Source organism: Prionailurus viverrinus, chromosome B4 (genome assembly GCF_022837055.1).
Source record: "Prionailurus viverrinus isolate Anna chromosome B4, UM_Priviv_1.0, whole genome shotgun sequence".
NCBI classification, from domain to species: domain Eukaryota; kingdom Metazoa; phylum Chordata; class Mammalia; order Carnivora; family Felidae; genus Prionailurus; species Prionailurus viverrinus.
Genome location: NC_062567.1, coordinates 131,537,550 through 131,557,543, shown reverse-complemented (window position 1 = coordinate 131,557,543; position 19,994 = coordinate 131,537,550). Strand labels below are relative to the sequence as shown.

Genomic DNA, 19,994 nt, shown 5'->3' with positions numbered 1-19,994 from the left:
GCAGAACCACAGGGCAGCCCGCTCTCGGACTGCATTTCTGCCAGATGCTTACTACCAAGTCCACACCAGAGCTCTCCCAGAGGCCCCACAGTACCCTGCATTTCTTAAAGCTTGTTGAGGACCTTGCCCAGTGACTTCACCAGAAAGGACCCTTGTAAACTTTCAGATAACCAAAGCCAAGACTATGACCTAGAAGTTCTCAACTTTTTTTCTCTCAGGCCAATTTATCTAATAATGGCAATACTTTTCTGTCCCTGTACAGCGACACTGGTGCTTATTCTCCAGTTTTTCAGGAATGAACACTATACTGTTTAGGAACAGACACACTGGTGGTAAAACCAGGAAAACAAAATAAAATGGATTAAAACAAAAGTCAAGATGGTAGAAGACAGAAAGATGTACTTGATATTGCCCAGGGGACTAGTAATGTTCTTTTCATCCTAGATGGTAGACACATGGTTGTTTATTTGATAATTATTTGTAAGCAGTACATGATATTTATTGTGTGTTTTTTAAAGTTTATTTTGACAGAGTGAGCAAGCAGGGGAGAGGCAGAGAGATAGTGAGAAAGAGCCCAAGCAGGCTCTGCACTAGTAGAGCCTTGACGTGGGGCTCGAACTCACAAACCGTGAGATCATGACCTGAGCTGAAACCAAGAGTCAGATACTTAACCACCTGAGCCACGCAGACACCCCTATTTATTGTTTTTAATATACATTTAACAACTTAGGCAAACCTTATGGACTATAATGAAAGTGAAAAATCTATCCTTAAACACTTATAATAAGAAAAGAAGGATGAAAATTAATGAGTTCAGTATCTAATTTAAGAACAAGAAAAAAACAAGAGAATAAACACAAAAAGGAGAAGGGTGAAATTAATAAAGGCAAGGGGCCAGTGTAATGAAATAATAAACAAAGATAAAATAGCATTAATGATGAAAAGTTGGTTTTACAAGAGTAACAAAACCGAACAAACCTCTTTTTTTTATTGGGATTTCCTTTTTTAGTCGAAGTTCTCGAGGTATAATGTACACGGTAAAATGCACAGATTTTTAAGTATATAGAGTTAGGTCAGTTTTGTCAAAACCCATGTAACCACTCCCTCAGGTGCCTTCCCAGTCAATATTCCATCCGAAGCAACCACTGATCTGATTTCTATCAATACAGAGTGTTTTTGCCTATTTCAGAACTTCATACAGACGGGATCATAGAGCGTCTAATTTTTGTGTCTGACTTATTCAGTCAGCACAATGCTTTGAGATCATTTATCTGTTGGTAGTACAGTGGTTTGTTCCTTGTCATTTTAAGAATACACCACATAGCAATTTCCTTACTTAATATCCTGGTAAGAGACGCCTGGTCTATCAGGAGCAAACTTGCTATAAACATTCATTCTTGTACAAGGCATTTTGTGAACCTACGTTTCAATTTTTTTGGAAAAATACCTATAAATGGAATTGCTGGTGCATGTTTATGTTTTAAAGAAACTACTAAGATTTATTAGAAAAAATGAGAAGAGGCAAAAATATATCAAGAATGTAAAAAGGTACATAACTGTAATTACAAAAGATTAAAAGGTAAGACAATACTATGAGTAATTTTAAAACCTTAGACATAATGGTATAAAATTATAACCTACCAAACTGTCTCAGGCAAAATGAAGTATACACTGATATAATCACTTTGGAAATGTCTGGCATTTTCTACTAAAGTTACAAATATGCATACCTATGACCCATCAATTCCACTAATTAAGTGTCCTTAGACAAACTTGATGACTCATATACTAGGAATACGTACAAGAATGTTCACAGAATATTGTTCATAATGGTAAAAACCTGGAAATAATAGAAATGTCCACCTAATAGGTATTTATCATATTAATAAATTAAAACGGAAAACTTTATAATATTTATTAATTCATTTAAAAATAACAATAAACCTATTACATTTAAGATAAACAGCATTTTTAATGAAAAGTAACTATTTTTCTAAATAAAAATAGTTAGAAATGTAGTGTACATTTTTACAAATCTCTTTGTCTAGCAAAACAAAAAACAGCTAGCATCTCATATCTGCTTTTGCCTTCAATTTGGTATGATGTTGATGTCATAAAGCCTCTAGGGTCCATCTCTGTGCGCTGAAGAGAACGAGAGTGAAAGAGACGCATAATGTCTGGGTATTCTTATGAAAATGTCTGGGTATTCTCATGGACCACACTTTAACTGCTGTTCCACACTAGAACAAACCACAGTAGCATGCAACAACATACTGTTATACGAAAAAGATGCAGATACAATATTTGAAATCTATAAAGTTCAAACATAACCAAAACCAAACTACGTTAAACTCTATTATTCATTAGTAGTAAAATAAAATGAAAAGCAAGGAATTGATGACCATCAACATCAGGGTGGTGGTTATCCCATCAGGGAGGGAAGAAATTATCATTGGGAAGAACCACATGGTGGAAAAGCTTTTTAGGGGTGGAAGGCTAGTAATGTCCTGATTCAGGCATTCACAAACTTTTTCTGTAAAGGGCTAAGTAGTAAATATTTTTTACTTTGTGGACCATACTGTTTCTGATGCAACTATTCAACGCTGCCACTGTGGGAAGAAAGCAGGAACGGCTGTATTCCAACAAAACTTTATTCACAAAACAAAGGAGCAGGCTGGATTGGCCTAGGGAGGTGTAGCTTGCCAAGTATGGACAATGGTTACGTGGTGTTCATTTTGTAATTAATATTAAACTTTTCCTTTAAGTTTTAAGTACTTTACCAGTAGTTACATTTTATAAGAATAAATGTTTGTTAAAAAATAAAACAGAAAGCTTTAGTATATTAATGAAATTGAATCGGTAGTTCGAAAAGTCTACAAAGGAAAATATCAGGCCCAAATAGGTCTACAGGGATATTCTACTCAATTTAAAAAAAAAAAAACACATTAAATCATTTCATAATATTAAAAACAACCTAACTCATTTGATATACAAATCAGAAAAAGATAGTATGAGAAAAATAAGCCAATTTCATCCATGAACATAGATTATTACATCCCAAACAACACATCAGCAAGTTGAAAATAGCAGTGCTACAGATTAAAACAGAAAAAAAAATGCTTAATTCCACTGGTAATTAAGGTAATGGAAATTAAGACCACAACGAGATGCTGTTTTATACCAATTAGAATGGCAGAGTTAAGAAGTCTGATAGCATCAAAGGATAAGAGGATGTGGTAAACAGAATTACGCACCACCAGTAGGAGTATAAATAGGTACAAATACTTGGGAAAAAATTTGTATTATCACACTTATGAATAAGAAAAAAATTCCCCCAAACTACATATAGCAGTATATAATTTTTATATAGTTCACAAACAAGTAGAACTAACTAATATTGTTTGGGAAATCATGTATGTGTGATACAACTACATAAAAAAAATCAAGGGAATGATGAACAAAAATTTAGGGTACCAATTAGTTACCTCTGGGAGGGAGGCATTAGGATAGCAGAGCATAAAGATACATACAGTATTGGTAATGTTCTAGCTCTTGAGCTGAGTGATTGGTTCATGGGTATTCATTTAAAAAATATGCTGTATACTTTACATGTATGCTATATTTATTCTTTTGAAATTACTGAAAATTAAAATAAAATAAAATTGAAAGTGGACTTAATAAAGGTATATACAATCTTTACTTGTATAGTCACTTGGGGAGAAAACCATAAAAGGTAGGTTCCCTCATAGCTAATAAGGTACTCTTAAAATCTGTCTGCTCCCAAAATATGCTTGATCCACTGTTGCCACAAGTCCTTTCAGAAGGAGATGAGCAAAGGCCTTAGAGTAGAATTCTTGGCTCTGCCCTAATGAGTTGCCTAATTTTTTAAGTTTATTTTCCACATCTATTAAACAGGTATGTCAATAGTTGCTCCTATCTCAAAGTACTAACATGAGGATCAAATGAGATAATGTCTGTAAAATCATTTTATAAACAATAAAGTGGTTTGTAAGTGGCACCATAGGAAGCGGCACTGAAAGGCATTTCATGTACCTTGATGAGCTGATTATTCTTCACATAGTGCAAAGTGTTGGACCGATTACCTCCAGCGACCACAGGCGGGTAGGCTAAGATGTCTGCACCGCGGGCCCGGCATTCAAATTCGAACTGAAAAACAAGAGCCAAGCATGACGACAAGTATGACTGAAGACAGGATTTCCTCCGGGCTGTGCCAGCCAGGGCTCTCCTCGACAGTCCGTCCCTCCATTCAAGTACTTCTCTGTCATTTCTGGAAAACGAGTTATCAAATCTAACCAAACTTCTTATGCTTCCATTTCAGTCTATTTTTTATTCCCCACTCCAATCCTGTTATTTGACCCTATTATTATGTCTGCTTGGTTCCTCTGAGTGCTCCAAATTTCCTAAGATTTTCAAATTAAGTCCAGAAGAGAACACAGAAAACTTACAATCAATGCTGAGTACAGAGATACAGTCAAGTAAAGTTTCTATCTTTTATTCTTTTTTTTAAATGTTGATATTTGAGAGAGAGAGAGAGAGAGAGAGAGAGAGAGAGAGAGAGAGAAAGAGAAAGTGGGTGAGGGGCAGAGAGAGAAGAAGACACAGAACCTGAAGAAGGCTCCAGGCTCTGAGCTGTCAGCAGAGCCTGACGCGGAATTTGAACTCGCGAGCTGTGAGATCATGACCAGAGCCGAAGTTGGATGCTTAACCAACTGAGCCATCCAGGTGCCCCACTATTTTTTATTCTTATTTAGATAAACACTGGAATACGGCTTGCATTAACAACACTTCTGCATTACTAATTTCAACTTTTCAAATAGCTACCAACCTACATGTGCTGGAAAAGTGAAAAAGGATGCCTGGCAAATGGTAAATTCTACCAATTTCACTTTGTCCTAGGATGGAGCATGCCCACCCACGGAGCTGTCTCCAATACTACTCAGATTCTCCTCCTGTGAGAGGAGACACAATCGTGTCTTTGCTTCTTCATGTGTTCTACTTTGCGATTTTCTTCATTTAATTGTAGCTCTGAGTATTTTAGACACATCTAATACATTATCAGTGACATTTAAGAACCAAGTCCTCTCCACTGATATCCCGGTCACTCCCATGAAAGCCAACTAGAAGCCATCTGCTAATGAACTACTTAATATTTTTGCCTCCAACAAAACCTTCCCAATCTTTATTTTTTTTAATGTTTTATTTTTTATTTTTTATATTTGAGAGAGAGAGACGGAGAGACAGAGAGACAGAGAGCGAGGAGGGGAGGGGCAGAGAGACAGAGACAGAATCCGAAGCAGTCTCCAAGCTTCAAGCTGTCAGCACAGAGCCTGATGCAGGGCATGAACACAGGGCTGGAACTCACGAACTGTGAGATCACGACCTGAGCTGAAGTCGGACGCTTAACCGACTGAGCCACCCAGGCACCCCAAAACCTTCCCAATCTTTTAAAGCTCACCTTAGCATAGAGAAAGCCTTCCTCCACAGGAGCTTTGCTGGCGAACATGGTCTCTATGAAAGCCTGCAGACAGAACGGAGAATGAAAAGAACAGTCTCATTTTAACTGTTGCTTACTCAAACATTCAAAATACTGCAGCTCAGGTGAAAAGCACCCTTCTCCCCAATTTTGTTGACCTGAAGTTGTGACTTTGTGAGCATGACAATATAGATTCTGAAGAGGAAACTACTGCTTTTAGGACTATGTGACTGATGACAGATTTAGTGGAAAGGGCACCCAACTGTCACACTCAGAATATACGCTGTATGCTACAATAAGCAACACGGGAACACATTTTGCCATTTCTGTAACAAAATAGCCCAGAAATATATGAAATAATGGATTGAATGGTCCAGTCTATAGCAAGGTTTCTCAACCTCTGCACTATTGCTGACATTTTGGACTAGATAACTGTATGTTGGGAGGTGGGGGGATTGTCCTGTTCAATGTAGGATGCCAGCAGCACTCCCCAACTGTGACAATAAGGTATTGCCAAATATCCCCTGAGGGACAAAACTGCCCCAAGTTCAGAGTCACATATAGTATAAGTACTTATACTATAAGTTTAAGAGTCACATATAGTATAAGTACTTAAATTATTTCTCTGTAGTAGCCACAGTGCATGTGTGTGTTTTCTACTTTTATAAATATATATGCTTAAAATTCACCACTATACCCCATGCCAAAAAAGATTTAGATTAGCTTACACAGATGCACAAAACACAACAAGATAGCATAAATTCATGGTAGAGTTAAAAAAAAAAAAGCAAGCCTTAAGGGGAATGGAGCTCAACAAAATAGTAATGTATACCATAATGACCTTCCTGATGACAATAGCAACTGTGGACAGACCACAAATATAACTGAGTTTTCTAGCAGCCAGTGTGAAAAAGGAAAACATCAGCTCTATTTCCCATGCCTATGGGATAAAAACAAATCAGATGCACAGGGATAGGGCTATATGATACCATAGCTAGAAATGAATTTCTCTGGAGTTGCTATGTTCTAAGAGTGAAGGCAACGTGGGAAGGAATGTTTTTAATAACATTTCTCTAAATACAAGGCAATGACCTCACCATAGAAGAGCCCAATGGAGGATAAGTGAGAGGGATGATAATGGAAACAGCTTCAGGGCTTGCTCCTTTTCTCATTCTGATCCTCTCAAAAGTTTCATCCTTAGGCCTTTCTGATCACCCTGCCTAACTGAGCACTGGCACTACTTTATCCCTTCCACTGCTTCATTTTTCTCGAGAGCATTGAATTCCAGCTGACCATACAGCATGTTTGTTTCTTGTCTTTCAACTGGAGTGTACACTGAAGACAGCGACACACGGCAAGTCTGGGTTGCTCACCACTGTGTCTTTAGAACCTAGAACAGTACCTGGCACCACAGCAAATACTCCATAAATATCTGCTGAATGAATTAATTAAATCTAAAGCATACTTATTTACATACATACACACGCAAATGCTGATGAATAAATTGTTGGCACTACATTTTCACCACGAAGCTAAAACAAAACAGAACAAGAGAAGAGTATGGGATCTCTAGTGAGGCTCATTCACTTAAAAGAGGGATTTGTCTTTTTTTTTTTTTTAATGTTTATTTTTGAGAGAGAGAGACAGAGTGCGAGTAGGGGGAGGGCAGAGAGACACAGAATCTGGAGCAGGCTCCCGGCTCTGAGCCCGATGAGGCGTTCGAACTCACAGACTGCGAGATCATGACTTGGGCTAAAGACGGACGCTTAACCGACTGAGCCACCCAGGCGCCCTTGTCTTTTTGTTTGTTGGCTCTAACCAGCACCCTTTGTCTTTTTATTAATTTCCTTTCAAACCTTTACTGAAAGGCACACGTGTAAGCATGTGTGCCTGTGCACACATATATACACACACATACACCCTTTTGTCTATGCATACAACCATTGATGGACATATGGGTTGTTTGCATCTTTTGGCTACTGTGAATACCGCTTCTGTGAACATTTGTGTACAAGTATTTGTTTGAGTACCTGTTTTTAATTCTTCTGGTCATACACCTAGGAGTGGAATTGCTAGGGCACATGTTAATTCTGTTTAAGTTTTTCAGAAACCTCCAAGCTATTTTCCACAGTGGCTGAAACATTTCACAATCCCACTGGTAATGTAAAAATGTTCCAAATTTTCACATCTTTACCAAAATTTGTTTTTTTTCCTGTGTGTTTTACTTTTATTTATTTACTTTTTAAGTTTTTATTTTCATCACCCCGCACTCATCACAAATGCACTCCTTAATCACCTATTTCACCCTCTCCTCCTACCCACCTCCCCTCTGGTAACCCTCAGTTTGTTCTCTACAGTTAAGAGTCTCTTTCTTGGTTTGTCTCTCTTTTATCTCCCTTTTGCTCATTTGTTTCATTTCTTAAATTTCACATGAGTGAAATTACATGGTATCTACCTTTCTCCAACTGACTTGCTTTGCTTAGCATTATACTCTCTAGTTCCATCCATGCCTTTGCAAATGGCAAGATTTCATTCTTTTTTTTTTTATGGCTGAGTAACATTCCATCGTGCATGTGTGTGTGTATACACACATTATACATATATATACATACTACTCTTCTTTATTCACCAATCAATGACACTTGGGACTGCTTCCATATCTTGTCTACTGTAAATAATGTGCCTATAAACATAGGGGTGCACATATCCCTTTGAATTAGTGTTTCTGTATTCTTTGGGTAAATATCCAGGAGTGCAATTGCCGCATCATAGAGTGATTCTATTTTTAACTTTTTGAGGAACCTCCATACAGTTTTCCAGAGTGGCTGCACCAGTTTGCATTCCTAACAAGAGTGCAAGAGGGTTCCTTTTCTCCACATCCTTGCCAACACCTGTTTTGTGTTTTTGATTTTAGCCATTCTGACAGATGTGAGGTGATATATCATTGTAATTTGAATTGCATTTCCCTGATGATAAGCAATGATGAGCACTTTTAAAAAATTGGTTAATTTTTTTAAAGTTTATTTATTTGAGAGAGAGAGCATGCGTGAGCACAATCAGGGGAGAGAGACAGGGGGAGACAGAAAGAATCCCAAGCAGGCTCCATGCTATCAGCAGAGATCTCTGTACCATGAGATCATGACCTGAGCTGAATCTTAACTAACTGAGTCACCCAGGCACTCCTGATGAGCATCTTTTCATGTGTCTTTTGGCCATTTGGATGTCTTCCTTGCAGAAATGTCTGTTCATGTCTTCTGCCCATTAAAAAAAAAAAGTTTTTATTTATTTATTTTGAGAGAGAGAGAGAGATTGAGAGAGGGAGAGAGACAGAGGGAGACAGAGAATCCCAAGCAGGCTCTGATATGGATCTTGAACCCACAAACTGTGAGATCATGACCTGAGTTGAAATCAAGAGTCAGACACTTAATGGACTGAGCCACCCAGGCACCCCTTTCTGTCCATTTTTAACTGGATTATTTGGGGTTTTTTGGGAGAGGGGCTCAGTTTTATAAGTTCTTTATATATTTTGGATACTAACTCTTTATTGGGTATGTCACTTGCAAATATCTTCCCCCATTCTGTAGGTTGCTTTTAGTTCTGTTGATTGTTTCTTTCACTGTGCAGAAGTTTTTATTTTGATGTAGTCCCAACAGTTTATTTTTGCTTTTGTTTCCCTTGCCTCAGGGGTCCTATCTAGAAAAAAGTTGTGATGGCCAGTCAGAGAAATTACTGCCTGTGCTCTCTTCAAGGATTTTTATGGCTGTAGGTCTTTATTGAGTTTACTTTTGTGTATGGTGTAAGTGGTCTAGCTTCATTCTTTTGCATGTTGCTGTCTAGTTTTCTCAGCACAATCTTATTGAAGAGGCTGTCTTTTCCCCACTGGATATTCTTTCTTGCTTTGTCAAAATTAATTGGCCATGTAATTATGGGTTTATTTCTAGGCCACCTATTGTGTTCCACTGATCTATGAGTCTATTTTTGTGCTGGTACCATACCGTTTTGATCACTATAGCTTTGAAATAATTTGAAGTCCAGAACTGTGATGTCTCCAGTTGTTTTTCTTTTGCAAGACTGCTTTGGCTATTCAGGGTCTTTTGTTGTTCCACACAAATTTTAGGATTGTTTGTTCTGTGAAAAAATGCTGTTGGTATTGTGACAGGAATTGCATTAAGTATGGAGACTGCTTTGTATAGTACAGACATTTTAACAATAGTTGTTCTTCCAATCCGTGAGCATAGAATGTCTTTCCATTTTTTGTACTGTCTTTAATTTCTTTTATTAGTGTTTTACAGTTTTCAGAGTACAGGTCTCTCACTCTTTGATTAGGTTTCCTGGGTATCTTATTATTTTTGGTGCAATTGTTTTTTTTACTTTTAAAAAATGCTTATTTATTTTTTGGGGGGGGGAGAGAGTGTGAGCGGGGGAGGGGCAGAGAGCTGCGACACAGAATGCCAGCTGTCAGCACAGAGCCCAATGCAGGGCTTGAACTCATGAACTGTGAGATCATGACCTGAGCTTAAGCACCCAGGTGCCCCTTTTTGGTGCAATTGTAAATGGGATTGTTTCGTTTACTTCTTTCCTTCCTTCCAAGTTTATTCATCCATTTTGAGAGACACAAAGACAGCGCGAGTAGGGGAGAGGCAGAGGGAGAGGAGAGAGAATCCCAAGCAGGCTCTGCACTGCCACTGCAGACCCTGATGTGAGGCTCAAATCCACAAAGCTGCGAGATCGCCATCTGAGCCAAAACCAAGAGTCAGACACTTAACCGACTGATACACCCAGGCACTCCAATGGGACTGTTTCCTCTTCCTTCCTTCCTTCCTTCCTTCCTCCCTCCCTCCCTCCCTCCCTCCCTCCTTCCTTCCTTCCTTCCTTCCTTCCTTCCTTCCTTCCTTCCTTCCTTCCTGTTTATATTTGAGAGAGAGGGAGATACAGAATCCGAAGCAGGGTCCAGGCTCTGAGCTGTCAGCACAGAGCCGGATGCGGGGCTCCAACTCACGAGCTGCAAGATCATGACCTGAGCCGAAGTTGGACGCCCTACCGACTGAGCCACCCAGGTGCCCCAATGGGACTGGTTTCTTAATTTCTCTTTCTGCTACTTCCTTATTGGTGTATGGAAATGCAACAGATTTCTGTACGTTGATTTTGTATCCTGCGACTTTACTAAATTCATTTATTGGTTCTAGCAGTTTTTTGCTGGGGTCTTTTGAGTTTTCTAACTATATATCATGTCACCTCCAAATAATGAAAGTTTTATGTCTTCCTTACTGATTGGGATGCCTTTATTTCTTTTTGTTGTCTGATTGCTGTGGCTAGAGCTTTGAATATAAGTGGTGAGAGGGGACATCTTTGTCTTGTTCCTGACCTTCGCTGAAAGGCTCTATTTTTTCGCATTGAGAATGATGTTAGCTGTTAGTTTTTCACATGTAGCCTTTATTATGTTGAGGTATGTTTCTTTTAAATCTACTTTGTTGAAGATTTTTATCATGAATGGATGTTGTACTTTGTCAAATGCTTTTTCTGCATCTATTGAAATTATCCTACAGTTCTTGTCCTTTCTTTTATTGATATGATGTATTGTGTTGATTGATATGCAAATATTGGAACCCATGAAACCCAGGAATAAATCCCACTTGATCTTGGTGAATGCTTTTTTTAATGTATTGCTGGATTAGGTTTGCTGGTACTTTGTTGAGGATATTTGCACCCATGCTCATCAGAGATCTCTTTTTTTGTGGTGTCTTTTTCTGATTTTGGTATCAGGGTAATGCTGGCCTCATAGAATGAATTTGGAAGTTTTCCTTCCTCTTTTATTTTCTGGAATAATCTGCGAAGGATAGGCATTAACTCTTTTTTAAATGTTTGGTAGAATTTGCCTGTGAAGCCATCTGGTCCTCAACTTTTCTTTGTTGGGAGTTTTTGACTACTGATTCAATGTCTTAGCTGGTAATCAGTCTGTTTAAAGTTTCTATTTTGTCACATTTCAGTTTGGGTAGATTATATGTTTCTAGGAATTTACCCATTTCTTCTAGGTTGTCCAATTTGTTGGCATACCATTTTTCATAATATTCTCTTATAATTGTTTGTATTTCTCTGGTGTTTGTTATTTCTCCTCTCTCATTTGTGATTTCATCTGAGTCCTTTCTCTTTTTCTTGAAGAGGCTGGCTAGAGGTTTACCAATTTTATTGATTTTTTTCAAAGAACCAGTTCCTGGTTTCATTGATCTGTTCTGTTTTTTTGTTGTTTTTTTGTTTTTTTTTAGTTTCTATATCATTTATTTCTGCTCTAGTTTTTAGGTGAAAGGTTATGTTGTTTATTTGAGATTTTACTTGCTTCTTGAGGTAGGCCTGCATTGCTAAAAACTTCCTTTTTAGGACTGCTTTTGCTATATCCAAAAGGTTTTGAAGTGTTGTGTTTTCATTTGTTTCCATGTACTTTTTAATTTCTTCTTTTATTTCCTGGTTGACTCATTCATTGTTTAGTAGCATGTTATTAAAGCTCTATGCATATGTGGTCTTTTCATATTTTTTCTGGTGGTTGACTTATAATTTCATAGCATTAAAATCAGAAAACATGCATGGTATGACTTCGATCTTTTAGAATTTGTTGAGGCTTGTTTTGTGGTCTAATATGTGATCTATTCTGGAGAATATTCCACATGCACTTGAAAACAATGTGTATCATGCTATTTTAGGATAGAATGTCTGAATATATCTGTTAAATCCATCTGGTCCGGTATGTCATTCAAAGCCACTGTTTCCTTGTTGATTTTCTAATTAAATGATCTATCCATTGATGTAAGTGGGTGTTAAAGTCCTCTTATTGTATTATTATCCATTAATTCTTTTTTGTTTGCTATTAACTGTTTTATGTATTTGGGTGCTCCATGTTGGGTGCATAAATATTTATAATTGTTATATCTTCTTGTTGGATTGTCCACTTTATTATTATATAGTGTCCTTTGTCTTGTTACAGTCTTTGTTTTAAAGTCCATTTTGTCTGATACAAGTATTGCTACTCTAGCTTTCTTTTTACATCCATTTGTATGACAACTGTTATTCCATTCCCTCACTTTCAATCTGCAGGTGTCTTTAGGTCTAAAACGAGTCTTCAGTAGGCAATATATAGATGAGTCTTGTTTTTGAATTCATTCTGTCACTCTATGTCTTTTTTTTTTAATGTTTATTATTTTTAAGTTTATTTATTTTAGAGAGACAGAGACAGCGGGAGTAGGGGGAGGAACAGAGAGAGAGGGAAAGAATCCCAAGCAGGCTCCGCACTGTGAGTGCAGAGTCCAACCAGGGCTTGATCCCACGAACCGAACCATGAGATCATGACTTGAGGTGAAATCAGGAGTCAGCTGCTTAACCAACTGAGCCACCCAGGTGCCCCATCTCCCCAATTTTTTTTTGGTAAGATTTTAAGTAATCTGCACATTCAATGAGGGGCTTAAACTGACAAACCCGAGATCAAGAGTCACATGCTCCACCAACTAAGCCAGCCAGGCATCCTCACCCTATGTCTTCTGATTGGAGCATTTAGTCCATTTACATTCAAAGTAATTATTGGTAGATACATATTTACGGACATTTTATTTGTGGTTGTTTCTTAAAATTTTTTTCTGATCCTTTCTTGTCTTTCTCTCTTTCATGGTTTGCTGGTTTTCTTTAGTGATATATTTGGATTTCTTTCTCTTTATTCTTTGCATAGTTATTAGTGGTTTCTGACTTGTGGTTACCATTAGGTTTGTATATAACCTCTTCTGCATACCGCAGTCTATATAAGTTGATGGGCATTTAAGTTTGAACCCATTATTTACTCCTGTCCTCCCCATGTTTTTGGTACATGGTGTCATATTTGACATCCTTTTATTTTGTGAGTTCCTTGACTGATTTTTTTTTTACGGAAATATTCATTGTTACTGCTTTTGTGTTTCCTATCTTCATACTGTCATTTTCCCCCCACTCAATTCTCCTTTAATATTTCTTATAGGACTGGTTTAGTGGTCCTGAACTCCTTTAGTTTTTGTTTGTGAAACTCTTTATCTCTCCTCTGTTCTGAAGATAGCCTTGCTGCATATTCTTGGCTGCAGGTTTTTTCCATTCAGCACTTTGAATATATCATGCTATTCCTTTCTTGCTTGGAAAGCTTCGCCTGAAAAAATCTGCTGATAGCCTTATGGTATTTCCTTTGTATGTAACTGTATTCTTTTATCTTGCTGCTTTTATTTATTTATATTTACATTTTATTTTATAGAGAGAGTGAGAAAGCGAGAGTGTGGGGGACAGGGGCAGAGGGAGAGAGAATCTCAGGTAGGCTCCATGCTGGCTGTGGAGTCAGATGCTGTCCTTGATCCCACAACCCTGGGATCATGAACTGAGCTGAAATCAAGAGTCGGTTGCTCAACCAACTGAGCTACCCAGGTGTCCCTATTTTGCTGCTTTTAATATTTTTTCTTTATCACTATGTTTGGCTTTATGTATGTATGTATGTACGTGTTTATTTATTTATTTGAGTAATCTCTACACCCAATGTGGGGCTCAAATTCATGACCCCTGAGATCAAGAGCTACATGCTCTACTGACTGAACCAGCTAGGCACCCCTATATTTTGCCCTTTTAATTACAATATGTTTTGGTGTGGATCTGCTTCTGTTGATTTTTTGGGGGGTTCTCTGTGCCTCCTGGATCTGCATATCTCTTTCCTTCCCCAGATTAGGTAAGTCTTTAGCTATTATTTCTTCAAATAAATGCTCTGCCCCCTTTTCTCTCTGTTCTTCTTCTGGGACTCCTATAATATAAATGTTATTATGTTTGATGGAGTCACTGAATTTCCTAAGTCTATTCTCATTTTGCATAATTCTTTTCTCTCTCTTTTGTTCAGCTTGATTACTTTCTATTACTCTGTCTTCTAGGTCATTACATTGTTTCTCTGCTTCTTCCAGACTGCTGGAAGAAGGGCCCTTTATCTCTGCTACGTTATTCCTTATCTCTGTGTTATGATCTCTCTGATGCCCTCCACTATTTCTCAAGTTCGTTGAGTAACCTTATAATCATTGCTTTAAATTCTCCATTGGTGGGGTGCCTGGGTGGCTCAGTCGGTTGAGCGTCCGCACGATCTCACGGTCTGTGGGTTCGAGCCCCGCGTCGGGCTCTGGGCTGATGGCTCGGAGCCTGGAGCCTGCTTCCGATTCTGTGTCTCCCTCTCTCTCTGCCCCTCCCCCGTTCATGCTCTGTCTCTCTCTGTCTCAAAAATAAATAAACGTTAGAAAAAAAATTAAAAAAAAAATAAATTCTTCATTGGCAAGTACTTCTGCATGTTTTGCGTAGCTCTCCAGCCATGACCCTGTCCTGTTCAACTGGGACAAATCTCATCTTTTCATTTTGTCTAAGTCTGTGCTTGTTTAGGAGAGTCAGCTACATCTCCTGTTCTTAAGGGCAATGGCTTTATGAAGAAGAGGTCCTGCAGTGCCCTGCAATGTAGTGTCCTCTGTCCCCAGGGCCTGGTGCTTCGGGGAGTGTCTCCGACATGTGCTGCTATGTCCTGGCTGCTTTATCCTTCAGGCCGCTTGTCTGCAGGGGCTCTCTTTGCCTGTTGTGGGCAGTGTCTGGTCCCTGGCCTGAATGTGGTGCATTTCAACTAAGTGTTCTCTGGTCTGCTTGCAAAGAGACCTGTTGCTCCCACCTTTGGAACCAAGGCCTTGCAAAACTCCCGGGCTGGGAAATGTGTTGGCAGGGGTTCAGGCTGGTCTTCTGGGATGGGAGTGGGACCCAATGACCCGGGACTGAGGAAAGTGTGACTGGGAAGAGCAGTTCCACTGGAGTGGAAAAGGGAGGATTGGTGTAGGCAGTTTAGGTAGCAAGTGTTGACACTGCTGGTTCTCACTAGTGGCCCTGTGCTTATGCTGAGGGGTCGGGGAGGGAAATGGAGCCTGACAGTTCCTTTGTTCTTAGAGGGATTTCTCCATGATTGCTGCTTCACTGGGATACACTCTGAGGTGAACAACTAACCCTCTACAGTCTGTGCCTCAGGTGCTCTTCAAATAGCGGTTTCCACACTGTTTGTCCACAGGCTGTTTGCTCTGCCTTTTCTCCAAGAACGGCCCCAATGTCCTTTGAGCTCTCTCAGAGCCAAGCATGCTGACCTTTCAAACTTCAGGCTTTAAGCCCTGCTGGTTGTAAGAACTCACAAAATTTGTGCCCTGTCACTTTCCAAGCCAATTGCTATGGGGATCTGTTATCCCTGAGTGCTCTCCTGTGTGCTAGTTTGTTCTAGCCCTTCCCTGGGATCGTGGCTCCCTCCCCACTGCAGGGGCTGCATTCTGTTTCTCTCCTAAGCGGTGTCTCTGCACTTCCTACCTTCTTCGATGTGGCCTCTTCCCCACCTTTAGTTGTAGAGTTTGTTCTGCCAGTCTTCAGATCAATTTCTGGGGTATATAGGATGGTTTGACAGTTATCTAGTTGTATTTGTGGGATGAAGAGAGCCTAGGGATTCTCCTATTCCACTGCCATCTTCCCTTCCTATGTGCTTTGTTTTTAAATTATAGCCATTTTACCAGGTATGAAGTGGTATCTCATTTTGGTTTTGATTTGCATTTCCCCAATAGCTAATGATATTAAGCATCTCTTTATGTCCTTATTGGCCATTTGTATATCTTTTTTGGAGAAATGCCCATTTAAGTCCTCTGCCTATTTTTTAACTGGGTTATCTTTTTGTTTTTGAGTTGCAAGAGCTCTTTACATATTCTGGATACTGGACCTTTATCAGATATATGGATTGCAAACATTTTCTCCTATTCTATAGGTTGTCTTTTCACTTTTTTGATAATGTCATTTGATTGATGCATAGAAGTTTATAATTTTGATGAAGTCCAATTTATTTCTCTTGTGTTGCTTATTTTGGTGTCATATCTAAGAATTCATTGCCGAATTCAAGGTCATAAATGTTTGTTTCTGCTAAGAATTTTATAGTTGTAGCTCTTAAGTTTAGGTCTTTGATCCATTTTGAGTTAATTTTTGTATATGGTGTGAGGTAGGGATCCTACATCATCCTCTTGCATGTGGATATCCATTTGTTCCAGCATACCTGAGTTATTTTTTATTAAATATATGGTTAAAGCATTATTTTAAAAGAAAAGGAATGATTCTGATAAAGAGGATGAAAATCCAATTACGAACTTGGGTGACTGCCAAACCATTCTTGGTTTGAATTAGCACTGGCTTTGAAATCTGTGGAATCAGGAAATGATAGAACCTGAGCCTTAGCAGCTAGCAAAAATGGACTGGAAGAGAAGTGCACATCAATGGCAGTTCTGCTAAAAACTCAGTGTTTTTTTGTTTGTTTGTTTGCTGCTTTGTATCAGCTGAAAGCAAGCTCAGAATCTCCTTCACAAGAATTCCACCTTTGGCCAATAGGTGGTGCTCCGACCAAAGGAACCCAAGCCACTTTATTTTTTGATAAATCAACTTGTGAGAGACATTCACTACAACTAATTCAAGTAGGGCAAACTGACGAGGCAGGACAAAAGATAGTGAAAGGGGTTATTCAGTGAAGGAAATGAACCATTTTTCAGATTTAGATGCAGCAACCTGATGAATTCTTTTTAAACATGAATCCTGAGAATTTTAGATCAAGGAGCAGTATCTTTGGCTTTAAACACTGCTGAGGAGAGGGAAATGTTAGGGCTTACTGTGGATCACATGACAATCCCTAGTTTACTAGAATGGATTAAGGGATGTGTCCAACATAGAAGGGATATTGTCCTGACTCTCCCTTGTTATATATACGGTCAGTACCTCCTGAAGCTGCATCAGATAGTCAGTGCTATCTGATGAAGGAAATGAACACCCTTATGGGATGCCCCTTACTTGGTTATGACTGACACTGTAATAAGGGATTTCATATATGACTTTGTTGTTGGACCCCAGGAGGATATAAAAAGACAGTTTCAGATCTTTAATCTCAACTTCCTCCTATGGATAATAAAAAGATAAGAATGAATTGAGGACTTTACAAGGGAAATAAAATCCAGTAAGAGGACATGCAAAAGAATAAAAAGTTGAACCATTGTCTTTTTGTTGTTGAGTTATAAGAGTTCTTTATATATTCTGGATATTAGAGTCTTATCAGATACAGATTTGCCAATATTTCTCCTGTTCATAAGTTATCTTTTAATTCTTTTCATGATGTCCTTTGATGCACAAAGTTTTTAATTTTGATGAAGCCCAATTTGTTCATTTTTTTGTTGTTGTTACTACTGCTTTTGGTGTCATATTTAAGAATCCATTGCCAAATCCAGGGTCATGAAGATTTACCCATATGATTCTCTTAAGAAACACATACAAAAATTAACTAAAAAATGGGCAAGGACTGAAATGTAAGAGCTAAAATTATAAAACTCATAGAGAAATACATAGGGGAAAAGTTTCATGATGTTGGATTTGGCAATAATTTTTTGGATAGGACACCAAAAGTATAGGCAACACAAGAAAAAAAGAGATAAATGTTGTATGATTCTACTTATGTGAGGCACTCAGAATAGACAAGTTCATAGTAGGGTAGAGCTTATCAGGGGATGGTGAAAGGGGAAATGGGGAGTTATTGAAAAGGGAAACTCTAATGGTTAGAATTTCTATCTGGGATGATGAAAAAGTTCTGGAAACAGATAATGATGCTGGTTGTACAACAATGTGAATGTACTCAATGCCACTGAGTTGTACACTTAAAAATGGCTAAAATAGTAAATTTTATGTCATATAAATTTTACAACAAAAATAGCAAATCAAAAAAAATAAGAGAGGGGGCAATAATTCAGATCCTAAAATAATTCAGTTTTTTTATGATTAATTAAAAATGATATATGGCACAAAAACAGACACTCAGATCAAAGGAACAGAACAGAAAACCCAGAAATGGATCCACAAACAAACAGCCGACTAATCTTTGACAAAGCAGGAAAGAATATCCAATGGAATAAATGGTGCAGATGGTGCTGGGAAAACTGGACAGCGACATGCAGAAGAATGAACCTGGAACACTTTCTTACACCATACACAAAAATAAACTCAAAATGGATGAAAGACCTAAATGTAAGACAGGAAGCCATCAAAGTCCTAGAGGAGAAAGCAGGCAAAAACCTCTTTGACCTTGGCCACAGCAACTTCTTACTCAACACGTCTCTGGCTGCAAGGAAACAAAAGCAAAAATGAACTATTGGGACCTCATCAAAATAAAAATCTTCTGCACAGCAAAGGAAACAATCAGCAAAACTAAAAGGCAACTGATGGAACGGGAGAAGATATTTGCAAATGACATATCAGATAAAGGGTTAGTATCCAAAATCTATAAAGAACTTATCAAACTCAACACCCAAACCCCAAATAATCCAGTGAAGACATGGGAAAAAGACATGAAAAGACACTTCTCCAAAGAAGACATCCAGATGGCCAACCGACACATGTAAAAATGCTCAACATCACTCATCATCAGGGAAACACAAATCAAAACCACAATGAGATACCACCTCTCACCTGTCAAAATGGCTAACATTAACAACTCAGGCAACAACATTGTTCATTGTTGCACTATATGCTAACTAACTTGGATGTAAATTAAAAAATAAATTAAAAAAAAAAGATATAAAAAGGAGGGGCGTCTGGGTGGCTTGGTCAGTTAAGTGTCCAACTTTTGGTTTCAGCTCAGGTCATGATCTCATGGTTTGTGAGTTCAAGCCCCACACTGGGCTTTGCATTGACAATGTGGAGTCTGCTTGGGATTCTCTCTCTCCCTTACTCTCTGCTTCTCCCCCACTCACTCTCTCTCTCTCAAAAATAAATAAACTTAAAAAAATTTTTTTAATGATATAAAAAGGAGGAAATTGAGGAGTGTCAAATTTTGATAATTTTAAGTAAGGCAGAGAATTGGCAAACTGCCTTCCTCAAACTCCTCAGGGTATAAAAATTCCAAGGCAGATATACTCAATTTATCTGAGTTTAGAGGAACTTAGAAAGAAAAAGATTCCAATGAACCGCTATCATCAGATGTCAACATATGGGCTCTTAATATAAAAATAATGGAAAGAGAATATTGACATGAAGACCAGGGTCATCTCTGGCAGGGAACTCAAGACATTTTACAAATGTGTGAGTGGCTGGCTGGATGTGGAGAAGAAACTCTTTTGGATCTACTGAATTTAGGAACATAGCATGCAGTACTGCCTAGGGCTGCAAATGAACCCCTTTAGGGATGACAAAATTAATTCAAAGGAACATGGGGATGATACTGTGAAAAGGTTAAAAATTAAAGTGTAGTTAGAAATTGGAATGTAAATAAAAAGGATACTGTGATGTCTCCCTTACCTGGATGTATAATTGATATGAATATAATGTTTGAATAAAAATTCCTCCCCCTACTGGGTAATAAGAAGAAAGGAATAACTTCTGTCCTCCCTGCATCCAGTACTCATCGGACTTGCAACATGGGAGCCTTTAGAATTAACCT

The 19,994-nt window shown here is 38.3% G+C and overlaps 1 protein-coding gene across 8 annotated transcripts in view; it reads right to left on the bottom strand.

Moving 5' to 3' along the window:
* Positions 1-19,994, bottom strand: part of XPNPEP3 (X-prolyl aminopeptidase 3) — a 95,790-nt gene that overhangs the window by 32,149 nt on the left and 43,647 nt on the right. For all 8 annotated transcript variants that reach the window (XR_007153740.1, XR_007153737.1, XR_007153738.1 and 5 more), the window contains exons 5-6: positions 5,477-5,539; positions 4,054-4,167 (exon numbers count right to left, since the gene is read on the bottom strand). Coding sequence is in view for 3 of the 8 variants with exons in the window: in XM_047865074.1 (XP_047721030.1) it covers positions 4,054-4,167; positions 5,477-5,539 (177 nt within the window). In the remaining 5 variants the exon portion in view is untranslated. The remainder of the gene's footprint in view (positions 1-4,053; positions 4,168-5,476; positions 5,540-19,994) is intronic.